At 44.9% G+C, this 13,941-nt stretch overlaps 1 protein-coding gene across 1 annotated transcript; it reads right to left on the bottom strand.

Moving 5' to 3' along the window:
* On the bottom strand, window positions 1-12,260 carry LOC134994799 (oocyte zinc finger protein XlCOF19-like; the record flags this gene model as incomplete). The annotated part of the gene is made up of 5 exons (XM_063951009.1): window positions 1-62; window positions 126-284; window positions 369-545; window positions 10,650-10,719; window positions 12,023-12,260. Coding segments are annotated over 5 exons (706 nt in total), but the record flags the coding sequence as incomplete, so codon positions are not given.
* Window positions 12,261-13,941: the final 1,681 nt, after the last annotated feature.

The raw sequence follows: 13,941 nt of genomic DNA, 5'->3' as shown, positions 1-13,941 counted from the left end.
TCATACTTTCGAGAATGGAAATGGTTTCTCACCTGTGTGACTTCTCTCATGTTTAATAAGATCTGATTTGAGTGCAAAACATTTCCCACACTCAGAACATGGAAATGGCTTCTCACCCGTGTGACTTCGCTGATGTGTAATAAGATCTGATTTCCATGCAAAATATTTCCCACACTCAGAACATGGAAATTGAGATGTACCTGTGTGATTTCTTTTATGTTCATCAACAGTTGTTTTGTATGTAAAACATTTCCCACACTCAGAACAGGAATATGGTTTCTCACCTGTATGTGTTCGCTTATGTATTACAAGAAGTGATTTGTATGTAAAACATTTCCCACACTCAGAACATGGAAATGCCTTCTCACCTGTGTCACTTCTCTGATGTGTAAATTGATCTGATTTCCGTATAAAACATTTCCCACACTCAGAACATGGAAATGGCCTCTCACTTGCCTTACCTCTCTGATGGGTAATAAGCTTTGTGTACTGTGTAAAACATTTGGCATCTATAGAACAGGGAAACTCTGTATCTACTCTCAGAGCTGTAACAGATGCACCAATATCAGAGTGAACAGGAAAACATTTCCCAGGATCAGAGGTATCAACTGATAAAGCTGGATGTAAAATTGGGGTAATGGGGTTATCTCCTGGAGAATCCTGTCTACTGTCATCTTTTATTTCACAATCTGGGGGTTACCATTAGATGTCCTTCTGAAATATTCCTGCTTGTGTGTCCATCTGCTGGAAATAAAATACATTATGCAAATATGAATTTTCATGAAACAAATTAAATATTGTATAGGTTATGTTCAAAAATGGAAAATTACTATAAATGAGTAGAGAAGACCCAGGATGTTACATGGTACATTGTATAATTCTGTAACTGACATTAACCAGTACTATAGTTCTGGCATTGCTTTTATGTTTAATGAAAAATACTATGAAGGTTGGAATGGAGTATAACATACAATGAAAGAGTGTGGGGAGGAAGCTGGCCAGATCTCTGGGCTGGTGGCACACAGTGACATGTGAGGGAGAGAGCAGGAGTATAATAGGGGCTGATGGCTCCTGATGTATGAGATACACCAGAGAGTGTGGGGAGGAGACTGGTCAGATCTCTAGGCTGGTAACACACAGTGACATGATGTGAGGGGGAGTGCAGGAGTATAATAGGGGCTGATGGCTCCTGATGTACGAGATACACAAGAGAGTGTGGGGAGGAGACTGGCCAGATATCTGGGCTGGTAACACACAGTGACATGATGTGAGGAGGAGAGCAGGAGTATAATAGGGGCTGATGGCTCCTGATGTATGAGATACACCAGAGAGTGTGGGGAGGAGACTGGTCAGATCTCTGGGCTGGTGACACACAGTGACATGATGTGAGGGGGGAGAGCAGGAGTATAATAGGGGCTGATGGCTCCTGATGTATGAGATACACCAGAGAGTGTGGGGAGGAGACTGGTCAGATCTCTGGGCTGGTAACACACAGTGACATGATGTGAGGGAGAGAGCAGGAGTATAATAGGGGCTGATGGCTCTGATGTATGAGATACACCAGAGAGTGTGGGGAGGAGATTGGTCAGATCTCTGGGCTGGTAACACACAGTGACATGATGTGAGGGGAGAGCAGGAGTATAATAGGGGCTGATGGCTCCTGATGTATGAGATACACCAGAGAATGTGGAGAGGAGACTGGTCAGATCTCTGAGCTGGTAACACACAGTGACATGATGTGAGGGGGAGAGCAGGAGTATAATAGGGGCTGATGGCTCCTGATGTATGAGATACACCAGAGAGTGTGGGGAGGAGACTGGTCAGATCTCTGGGCTGGTAACACACAGTGACATGATGTGAGGGGGGAGAACAGGAGTATAATAGGAGCTGATAACTCCTGATGTATGAGATACACCAGAGAGTGTGGGGAGGAGACTGGTCAGATCTATGGGCTGGTAACACACAGTGACATGATGTGAGGGGAGACAGGAGTATAATAGGGGCTGATGGCTCCTGATGTATGAGATACACCAGAGAGTGTCGGGAGGAGACTGGTCAGATCTCTGGGCTGGTAAAACACAGTGAGATGATGTGAGGGGGAGAGCAGGAGTATAATAGGGGCTGATGGCTGCTGATGTATGAGATACACCAGAGAGTGTGGGGAGGAGACTGGTCAGATCTCTGGGCTGGTAACACACAGTGACATGATGTGAGGAGGAGAGCAGGAGTATAATAGGGGCTGATGGCTCCTGATGTATGAGATACACCAGAGAGTGTGGGGAGGAGACTGGTCAGATCTCTGGGCTGGTAACACACAGTGACATGATGTGAGGGGGAGAGCAGGAGTATAACAGGGGCTGATGGCTCCTGATGTATGAGATACACAAGAGAGTGTGGGGAGGAGACTGGTCAGATATCTGGGCTGGTAACACACAGTGACATGATGTGAGGAGGAGAGCAGGAGTATAATAGGGGCTGATGTCTCCTGATGTATGAGATACACCAGAGAGTGTGGGAAGAGACTGGTCAGATCTCTGGGCAGGTAACACACAGTGACATGATGTGAGGGGGAGAGCAGGAGTATAATAGGGGCTGATGGCTCTGATGTATGAGATACACCAGGGATTGTGGGAAGGAGACTGGTCAGATCTCTGGGCAGGTAACACACAGTGACATGATGTGAAGTGGAGAGCAGGAGTATAATAGGGGCTGATGGCTCCTGATGTATGAGATACACCAGGGATTGTGAGAAGGAGACTGGTCAGATCTCTGGGCTGGTAACACACAGTGACATGATGTGAGGGGGAGAGAAGGAGTATAATAGAGGCTGATGGTTCCTGATGTATGAGATACACCAGAGAGTGTGGGGAGGAGACTGGTCAGATATCTGGGCTGGTAACACACAGTGACATGATGTGAGGGAGAGAGCAGGAGTATAATAGGGGCTGATGTCTCCTGACTCCTCCACTGGGCAGATACATTTCTGTAAATGCTGATTTACATACAGGACTAAAAGCAACACTTTAAAAAGACATTCAATACACTTTAAATGGAGCTGCTGCGGCCACTGTAATTAATCCTTAGCCTACGTACTTTTTATATTAATTGCGTACAAGGCCCCGTACTAACGCCACGCTGGCTGTACAAAGTACACGCAGCGCGTACACACCCAAAGACACGCCGTGAGCACTTAGCAGCTACACGTGTGACTAAAATACACTTTATAACCTTAGCAGGGAAAGGAGACACGACACCAGATTGTATTTAAAATGCCGGGTTCCAACACACCAACTTATAATTACTGAAAGGGGGGTTACAAAAACAACTGTCAGAGAAATTTGGACCCCTTATACTGGGACTGAATGCTTATAGTGTTAAAAGCTTGATGTATCAATATATTCCTAGGTGCAGAAACATATATTCTGAACCATGTATAAAAAAGTGTTCTTTTGTCTGCACCTGCTTTTTGCTAATTGTGCTTTATGTGTATGTATCTACTGATAAGGGCCACTTTCTGTCATTAGGGGGCTGAGAGTGGTGTATAGTGCTTTATTACTAACTCGTGGCCCCTAAGTGACTGCCCGGGGTCATTCCTGGCCCATAATTATGAATAAGTATTGTATTTGGATGACTGTAATAAAGACGAACTGTGTTCCCGGTCACGTAAGCCATTTCTGATGTTATGTGTATTGTATGCTATATAAGCTGTAATGACTGTAACGCAAATTGTCTCACTGAGCCTGCGTGCTCTGATGACACCCATCTGGGCCTAGATGCACAATAAACCATATATGCTTTTTCATCTGATCCTGGCGTATCTCCTCGATTGATTGCTATCACAATTTGGTGTTTCCGCCCGGTTGGACGATTCGCTTCGCATACGGGACGACACGACTGCTGGGTCTTCTGCCGCAGAAAATAAACAGCGCTGTAAGGTGAGAAACTTTCATCGCACCTTCCTTTTTCTGCGGCATAGTGATACAGCACGTCTGTCCCGTGTGTGCAGTGCTCGCTCCAAAAAGAACATCGTTCCTGAGGTAAGGAATAGACGAAAAAGCATATTTTTCTGTGTCTATAGATATGTATGAAATGTATGAATAATACTTCTCTTTCTAGAACTAACATCTAACACCATTCTTTCCAGAAAGCATTACTATTTCTATTTACTGCAATACTCAATCTTGTGCATATATTGCTTTATATATTGCTTTTACCTTATTTTCAGGTTCTAACCTTATTTTTTCCATCAATAATATAAAAGGTATACATTGTATAACTTACAGTTGTGTTAATAAGCATTGAAGGTTGGAAATGTATAGGGTTAAACCGATGCAATAGCTGCTACAAGTATTTTGTGTTGCGATGTGTGTATGTAAGAGATGAATGACGCTGAGTACATGTGTATAAACTGAACTCTGTACCCGTGCCAGGGACGGAGAAAAGGTAAAGCTTCTCATATCTGCCTTTATAACGCAGGGGGGAAAGAGATATATTTGTGTGACTTTTTCTTGCCCAAGGTATGATGAAGGTATAAGGAAAATTGTGGGACCCTCTCTCATAGCAGGCATTGTGAGTACTTGATAGGAAATAGAGCTGTGTGATCATTTTTGTTGAGAAACTTATAACAGCCTGAGGAGAGAGAGGTTTAGCACTCTTGTCAGACGTGACACTTGTGGGTATACTTTACTGTATTGAAAATAATTGATTCATCTCCCTGCTGTGGCACGAGACTCCATTTGCTTGTGAGAGACGGTTTTTGAGATAAAATTGTGTACCCTAGTGGTAAGGCAAATGGGGCAGAATCAGTCCACAAAGAGTGATTCCCTCTGAGTGCACCGGTTAGTGTTAGGAGTTGCGAGTATGGTGATATTGCGGTGAAATCCTTGAAAGAATGGAATAAGAGAACACAGAATTATCTAACCTTTCCTTTTACAGGTACCTTTGATGCAAATGTTTTGAATAATTTAGGAAATAAGTTGATAAGTTGCAATGAATGTAAATCTTATTGTTTGTGGGTAGCTGATGCACTTTTATTGTCACCTCCAATACAAAACCCTCTGCCTTATGCAGCAAAAATATGGTCTTAATAACACACAGTTAAGGAAATTAGAGAAAGGGAGGAGGCATTATACCCCCATTTGCATCAGATTATCGAGAACCCACAGAGTTAAGGGACACTGGCAATAGACACTTCCCTGATCATTGCCTCTGCTGCTTCCTCTATAAGAAGAGTAGAGGGTGAAAGGTCCATAGAAACCCCTTAAGTTGCTGCTGCCATTTCTTCCCTCCCATGACAATCTAAGGGCTTCCTTGTCTCTCTTGTAGTGACCTTACTAGGAGCCAAAACGTCCTTAAAATTCTGAGCCCTTCTGAAGACCACCTGAGGTTCATGTGGAAATACACCTCCAAGTCCGGGGTCTAGGAGTAAAATATTCCAATGCTTTTTCAGGACCTCTTTGATGTGCTTTTCATAAGTGTTATATCTCGCAATGAATAATAAAGTGTATTTCCCTTCTGGTCTATTATCAGGTTTACTTTTATATTCTAATAATTCCTCCCTGTTCAGACTTAGGGCCTTTTTTAATGCTTGTTCAACTACGGTTTTTGTATAACAATTTTCTAAAAAGCATTTGCCATAAAATTCTATTTGTTTCTGACTTTTGGTTATCTCACTACAATTTCTATGAATCCTACGATACCCACATGCATAAGTTCAGTTGATTGGCAACTCTGTAGACCTTCCCTTTTTTGGTGAGCTTCTACCATAATGACCTGTTTCACCAGGACTGAGTCACAGACAACTGGTATCACCCACACCTGGAGCTCAGCTAGACAGCCATTTAAGATTGGTATTTGGTTCTCAATACCTGGAGCAACAGACAGATCATCTACACAGCAGTGGTAGACAAGGGCATGAAGTCTGATTGTTTCACCTAGTGGCAGCAGGTATATTAACGGGTGTAGTAGTGTATGGGGCGTCCGGGCTCCCGGCGACCAGCATAGCGGCACCGGAATCCCGACCGCCGGCCTACCGACAGCTGGGCGAGCGCAAATGAGCCCCTTGCAGGCGCGCTGTGCACACCACGCTGCGGGCACGCTATTTATTTTCCCTCAGGGAGGGTCGTGGACCCCCACAAGGGAGAATAAATGTCGGTATTCCGGCTGTCGGGATTCCGGGGCCGGGATGCTGGACGTCGGGAGCCTGGCCGCCGGCATACAGAAGACCACCCCTGATAACACTACACTACAGGAAACTTCAGTTCATGTTCAGTCACCAGATTCTTCTGGTGCAGGGACACTGGACTACGTTGTAATACTTTTAGGCACAGGTAGAGGTCAACGCATGATACCACAGACCTTAACCCCTGCAGATCCTGGTACGTTGCATCCGACCTTATACCCGGTCAGGCTTATCACAGCCCCTCCAGCTGGGGGTGTGGGGCCGGCTGTTACATACTCCGTGCATGTTCCCTGGATGGCATCAGACCTTAGATCCCTAGCAGAAAAGATGCCCGACCCTAGAAAAGATCCCAGGACAGTGTGGGATCATTTATTTCTAACTAAAAATATTCACCAGCCCACATATAGAGATGTTTTGCAATTATTACTTGCTGTATTTAAACCCAATGATTATACGTCCCCGATGCAGCAATTTAAAATAGGATTCTACTGCTGATAAGCTTAATAGTGATCAGCTAGTTGCCAAATGGTTAGAACTAGAAACAGCATTTAACAAAACATTCCCTGCCATAATTGATTTCGAAAATAGTTTAGTGAAAAAGGATAAACAGACAACAGAAATTAATGAATATGCAGATTAAAGCAGCTGAGCAAAGTGCTCAGCCAGTACACAAGGCACTGTCCAGTGGGAAGGGGCCCGCTCCCCGGAGAGATATAGTGTGCTACAACTGTCGGGAAAAGGGACACTTGTCATATGATTGTAACAAACCCTCCGTGCAGGGGAGACTTAAATCATCTGACAACTACAATCATAGGGACGTTAGACACCGTCCCGGGAATAGAGATTGACAGAAAGTCAAGGCTCCGGTGTATCCTGTATTGGCTACAGATAATCATCCCATGGTAAATGTAATAATAAATAATAAGCCAATTTCTTGTTTAATAGACACCGGAGCCTCTGTTTTATCAATAGCAGGTAGTCAGGATTTTCCTACCTCTGACAATACTGTCACTGCAGTAGGAATCTCAAACAGTCCCGTTGAAATGACGCTTTCAGAGCCCTTGACTGTCACGCTATGGGGTAAATTTACTAAGGTGGGAGATTTTTAGAACTGGTGATGTTGCCCATGGCAACCAATCAGATTCTACTTACCATTTATCTAGCTACTTCTAGCAGATAATAGATATAATCTGATTGGTTGCCATGGGCAACATCACCAGTTCTAAAAATCTCCCACCTTAGTAAATTGACTCCTATGTCCTCTTACAAACACGCTTTTTGTTGTTGTCCACCAGTGCCCCTGTCAGTTTGCTTAGTCGCGATCTCCTCTCAAAACTTCGATGTTATATCAGCTGCTCGCCTGCTGGATTCTCTCTGCATGTTCCAGAGCAACACACTGATGCCGTACGAGACGCCCTGTGGCAGTATGATGACTACAGGCTTATGCCTGTCTCACAGGCGCTGCCAGGCTGGCTTTCAGAAATCCCTGAGCAATTGTGGACAAAAGAGGCATTGACACCATTATCAGCGCTAGGCATTCCACATTAGAACAAGCTTTGTCCTTGTTTGGTCATAAAGCGATGAGACATTCTGCAGGTGTGTTAACTCCACGGCATGGCGATAAACAACGCCCTGTGGCATACTACAGTGGCGTTTTGGACCCAGTTGGCAGAGCCTTGCCGGTGTGTTTGCGAGCAGTGGCTGCTGCCGCAATCTTAGTTCACAAATCTACAGATATTGTCCTGAATCAACCATTGTATCTGTATGTGCCTCATGCGGTAGCTACTTTACTTACTTGCAAGCAGACACAACATTTAACCACTTCACGGCTCACTAAGGGGGAACTGACTTTGCTAGCACCCAGTAATCTCATTATCCAGCGCTGCAATACATTGAATCTCGCCACCCTTCTGATTATAAGGGATGAGTCTTTCCAGACTCAGAGGGAGGAGGGGGAAGGTGGGGACACACAAGACACACAGCCCTGGCCTCACTGATGAACCCATCCCGCATGCAGATTTAACACTGTTCGTAGATGAAAGCTGATTACGACGAGAAGACGTCAGCCTGGGGTCTGCATATGCTGTGTATACACAGACTGAAACGCTGGAAGCCAGACCCCTGCCAGCCCCTAACTCAACTCAAAGCGCTGAGCTTGTAGCATTGACCAGAGCTTGCAAATTAGCAAAGGGTAAAATTGTAATCTGACACTGTTGTAAACTTTACACTGACTCGCGCTATGTGTTTGGTGTGGTGAAAATTTTGTCTGTAGAAAATGAGAAATTTCCTAACATGTAATGAAGCACTATTGCGCATGCAGACAAGGTGTGGGAACTTTTAGAAGCAGTAATGGAACCTGAACAAATTGCTGTCATAAAGTGCCAGGGCCACACTTCTGGCAGAGATGAGGTGTCAAAAGGAAATGCCAGAGTGGATCGAATAGTAAAGTCCACGGCTATGTTAAAAGAACAAGTGTATGTAATATCTGAAATATGTATACCTGATACACAAGCATTGATTTCTATGCAATTAACCTCCAGTCCATAGGAAATCTCCACCTGGGAGCGGGAAGGATGCCAGCCAGATGCTGATGGTTTGTGGCGCAATAGAGAAGGCAAGCCAGTGGCCCGCAGATCACTTTTACCTGCATTAGCTCAGGTCACGCATGGCCTGACCCATGCATCTAAAACTGCAATGACTAATTTAGTCAGAACCTACTGCTATGCCCCTGGATTCTCTAAATTGGCTTCTAAGTTTTGTCAAGGCTGTCTAATTATGAATAAGTATTGTATTTGGATGACTGTAATAAAGACGAACTGTGTTCCCGGTCACGTAAGCCATTTCTGATGTTATGTGTATTGTATACTATATAAGCTGTAATGACTGTAACGCAAATTGTCTCACTGAGCCTGCGTGCTCTGCTACCACCCATCTGGGCCTAGATGCAAAATAAACCATATATGCTTTTTCATCTGATCCTGCGTATCTTCTCGATTGATTGGTATTACACCCCCTAACCAGTCATTGCATTTTGCTTAATGGCGCACCTCCAACCAGATTAGCTAATCTTTGGTATTAACACTTTCGGATTATTCCCTCTATCGGTTGGTTCATACATAGAAGGATCATAAAACAATTATCATTTGGGCCTGTGCATAGTCTCTCGGACTTAACGTCTTTCCTGGGAATAATTGTAGATAGAGCCCTTCATTCGCTTTGCCGGGATTCAAGGGTGGTCAATCTGTTGAAATCAGAGCACTACATTTAGGCCACCGTGCTCGGTCCTAGGTTTAAAGCCTACGTTTTATCTCTCTTTCCGGACACAAGTCTGCAGAGGTGGAAAGACCTGCTGGTGAGAAAATTGTCAACTCAAGCGGAACGTGACCCGTCAACAGCTCCTCCTTCATTTTCTCCAGCAACTGGGGCTGCGAGGAAAAGGATAACATTTCCGAGCCCACTCACTGGACACAAAAGTAACAATACAAGTGACACATACACAGGAAATTGTTTCTGTCATCATAGCTACAATTATCTCGAAATAAGATAATACACAGACACATAAAAAGACTCAACGGAAATCTTTTGTTTTTAAACAACTTTATTTCGTATCTTTAATACACAGATTTTTCTCTATATTTTAAACTTAAAAAATACTTTGCTCTGCACAACATGGATAAAATATCCTTTAAAGCACAAAAACAATTCAAGTTACATTATAGTATTGCAGGTAAGTAAAACAGATTCATATCAGGAGAGCCAAAACCCTATGGGGGTCATTCAGACCCAGCCGCAATAGCGTCGTGCAGCAGTTTGCTGGTGGTGACAAAATGCACGTACGCAGCGGCCGCACAGACACCCACATTGTGGTCGCATACCTAGGGGTAAATGCGGGCGGGCCGGGACCATTTTCCAGGGGCTGCATGATGTCACATCTGCGATCATCTCTGATTAACCCCCTATAAGCTTCCAGAGTGCACCTCATATCTCATCTTTTCCAAGTTACTACAAATGATGAGATTGGTAGCAGCACTACTTTCAGGATTATTATACAGAACACACATAAAGGCTGACACAGCAAATAACAGTAACACATACAAGGGATTCATTAGAAATAAGGAAGCATAATCATCATTAAGTCTAATTATCAACTGGTTCTGTGCGGGACCCATACACCTCTTTACTGCCTCCAGCAGCCCCTGGTACTGCACGGTGACCATCCACCCTTTCTCCCCTCAATACTGCCACCCACCCTGTCTCCTCTCCACTACTGTCACCATCTGCCCCACAACTGCCACTGCCCTGCCTCCCCCCACTACTGCCACCCGCCCTGTCCTCTCCCACTACTGCCACCTCCCTGTCTCCCCCAATACTGTCACTGCCCTGTCTCCCCTCTGACACCTTAGCACTGCTTGGGGAAAATATTACCCACAGACAGTGCCTCCAGCAGCCCCCGCTACAGCACTAGTACCACAACCCTGTCTCATCTCTGGCATCTCAGAACTTCTTGGGGATTTTTGGCACTGCTGGTAATAGTCCATCTGCAGATGGAAGTAAGAAAGCAGGGCAGTAAGGAGGCAGAAGCTGCTTCTGGTACTATGGTCCCTGGTCATGTAGGGCTGGGAGAGTCAGTAAGATTATGTAATAGAGTCCCCATCTTACAGGCAGCCGGTGAAGGGAGCAGAGAATGGGTGTTATGTGGCAGGAACGGGCTGGTTAGGTAACAGCCTGGCTGCTGCATTCTGTACAAGCTACAAACGGTGCAATTATTTTGCTGGGAGACACAGGTAGAGGACATTGCAGTACTCTATGCGTGATGATACAAGTGCATGTATGACTGTAGGTAGATCTTCTGAGGGAAATAAGTGCTGGAGTCTGGCTATGTTCCTCACATGAGGATCTGATTGTGGCTGATACCTGATGTCTAAGTGTCACTCCACCATCCAGTACACCAAGATTCCGCACAGGATCAGCATTTTGTAACTCTGAACCCCCAAGCGTAATTCTGGTTGGTTTGCAAAGCTGAGCTGTAGCCCTGCCCTTTGTTGGTGAGCATCTATCATAAGAACCTGTTTCACCAGGACTGAGTCACAGCCAACTGGCATCACCCACACCTGGAGCTCAGCTAGACAACCATTTTGGAATGGTACTGGGTTCTCAGTACCCGGAGCAAAAGACAGGTCATCTGCATAGCAGTAGATGAGGGCATGACATCTGATTATTTCACACTGCGGTAACATGTATATTGCAAAAAGCATAGAAGATAGGATAAAAACCTTGAAGAACAACGCATGGCAATGATGAGTATACTCCAGAAGATTAAAATAGTTCCTCACCTGAGTGATGTCTATTGTGTGCAATAAGAGCTGATTTCTCAGAACATGGAAATGGCTTCTCACCTGTGTGACTTCGCTGATGTTTAATAAGAACTGATTTCCGTGCAAAACATTTCCCACACTCAGAACATGAAAATGGCTTCTCACCAGTGTGACTTCTCTGATGTGTAACAAGACTTGATTTCCGTGTAAAATATTTCCCACAATCAGAACATGGAAATGGATTCTCACATGTGTGAGTTCTCTGATGTTTAACAAGATCTGATTTGTGTGCAAAACATTTCCCACATTCAGAACATGGAAATGGCTTCTCACCTGTGTGACTTCTCTGATGTGTAACAAGTTGTGATTTCCGTGTAAAATATTTCCCACAATCAGAGCAAGAAAACGGCTTCTCACCTGTGTGACATCGCTGATGTGTAACAAGTTGTGATTTAGATGTAAAACATTTCCCACACTCAGAGCAAGAAAATGGCTTCTCACCTGTGTGACGATGCTGATGTGTAACAAAATGTGATTTTTGTGTAAAACATTTCCCACACTCAGAACAAGAAAATGGCTTCTCACCGGTGTGACTTCTGTTGTGTCTATCTAGAGCTGATTTGTGTGCAAAACATTTCCCACACTCAGAGCAAGAAAATGGCTTCTCACCTGTGTGACTTCGCTGATGTATAACAAGACGTGATTCAAATAAACAACATTTCCCACACTCAGAGCAAGAAAATGGCCTTTCACCTGTGCGACTTCTTTGGTGTGTAACAAGATATGATTTGTGTAAAACATTTCCCACACTCAGAACATAGAAATGGCTTCTTACCTGTGTGACTTCTCTGATGTGTAACAAGATCTGATTTGTGTGCAAAACATTTCCCACACTCAGAACACGGAAATGGCTTCTCGCCTGTGTGACTACGCTGATGTGCAACAAGTTGTGATTTCCATGCAAAACATTTCTCACACTCAGAACATGGAAATGGCCTCTCACCTGACTTAGCTGGATGATGGGTAATAAGCTTTGTGTTCTGTGTAAAACATTTGGCATCTATAGAACAGGGAAACACTGTATCTACTGTCAGAGCTGTAACAGATGCACCAATATCAGAGTGATCAGGAGAACATTTCCCAGGATCAGAGGGATCAGCTGATAGAGCTGGATGTATAATTGGGGTAATGGGGTTATCTCCTGGAGAATCCTGTCTACTGTCATTATCTTTTATGTCACAATCCGGGGATAACATTAGATGTCCTTCTGAGATATTCCTGCTTGTGTGTCCATCTGCTGGAAATAAAATACATTATGGAAATGTGACATTTTCTGTAACAATATTAATCTTGTGTCAGGAATCGTCTCACCAGACTGGCATCCGTCCGCCGCTGCGGACTCCGTCCTGGCTCCCTGCGGTCACCTGTCACCTATGCCCCTGCCATGGGTCATCATCTGGATCCTGGGGGTACTCCTGAGCCAGCAGGCGTGTGCGCGCCGCGTCCCCGCTAGGCCGCGGCGTGGGCGCCGCCATGACAGTCTCCAAACAAGCTAGTATGCTGCGGCCAATCCGGTGCGTGGCCGCACCCACTTTTCCTTTCCTCCATCCAATCCCTGCACACCATGGGGTATATAGGAGGCTACAGTTTCACCTCACAGGCATCCTGGACTTTGTGTCATTCTGACAACCTGCATGAAGGGATCGGTTCCTGTTTCTCCTGAGTTCCTGGTTCTCTGCTATGAACTTATGCTCCTGGTGATTCTGCTTTACTCCCGTGGAACTTCAAGGCTCAGCAATACCAGCAACCTGCATTGGGCTTCACACTCATCACCACCTAGTGTGCTTCAGCCTGCGGTTGAAGACTAAACTCCAGGTGTGTTCATTTCCTCCACCTGTGACACAGCTTGCTGCTGCCAGTGCCTCATCACCTGCACTGTGAGTTGGTCTCCTGCTTATGCTCAGGTTTGCAATATCATCTACTGCCTAGTTCTCTGTTTTAAAACCCGGCTCTGGTTTCTAAACCAGTATCATTTCATTGACATTCATTCTGTTGTTTTATTTCCGGATATGATTTCTCAAGTCACCTATCATCCATTGCCATAGACTGTTTGTTATCATACCAAGTATTTGACCTTCTCATCTGATATATTATTTCTGCTGCATTTTCTGTTATAACTTATCTGCTGAATAAAATACCATTGCGCTCATGCGCAAGAACGTGATACAACCTCCTCGTCTCTTTCCTCCTACCTCCACTGACCCACTAGCGCCCCCTCCGGGGACACAGACCAAACACAATCTGACAGTAAGTCCAGGATCGATGGACTCGGATGGTGGACGGAGTGTGGGGTCAGAGGCCTTGCAAAATCTGGTCTCCCGTCTGGATGGTCAAGAGGTTGCGCAGCAGCAGATGCTTCACTTTCTACAAAGGATGTCCTCCCGA

This window comes from Pseudophryne corroboree, unplaced genomic scaffold, assembly GCF_028390025.1.
Source record: "Pseudophryne corroboree isolate aPseCor3 unplaced genomic scaffold, aPseCor3.hap2 scaffold_1325, whole genome shotgun sequence".
In the NCBI taxonomy this organism is placed as follows: domain Eukaryota; kingdom Metazoa; phylum Chordata; class Amphibia; order Anura; family Myobatrachidae; genus Pseudophryne; species Pseudophryne corroboree.
The sequence above is the reverse complement of the archived record's forward strand: the minus strand, read 5'-3'. Positions and strand labels throughout refer to the sequence as shown.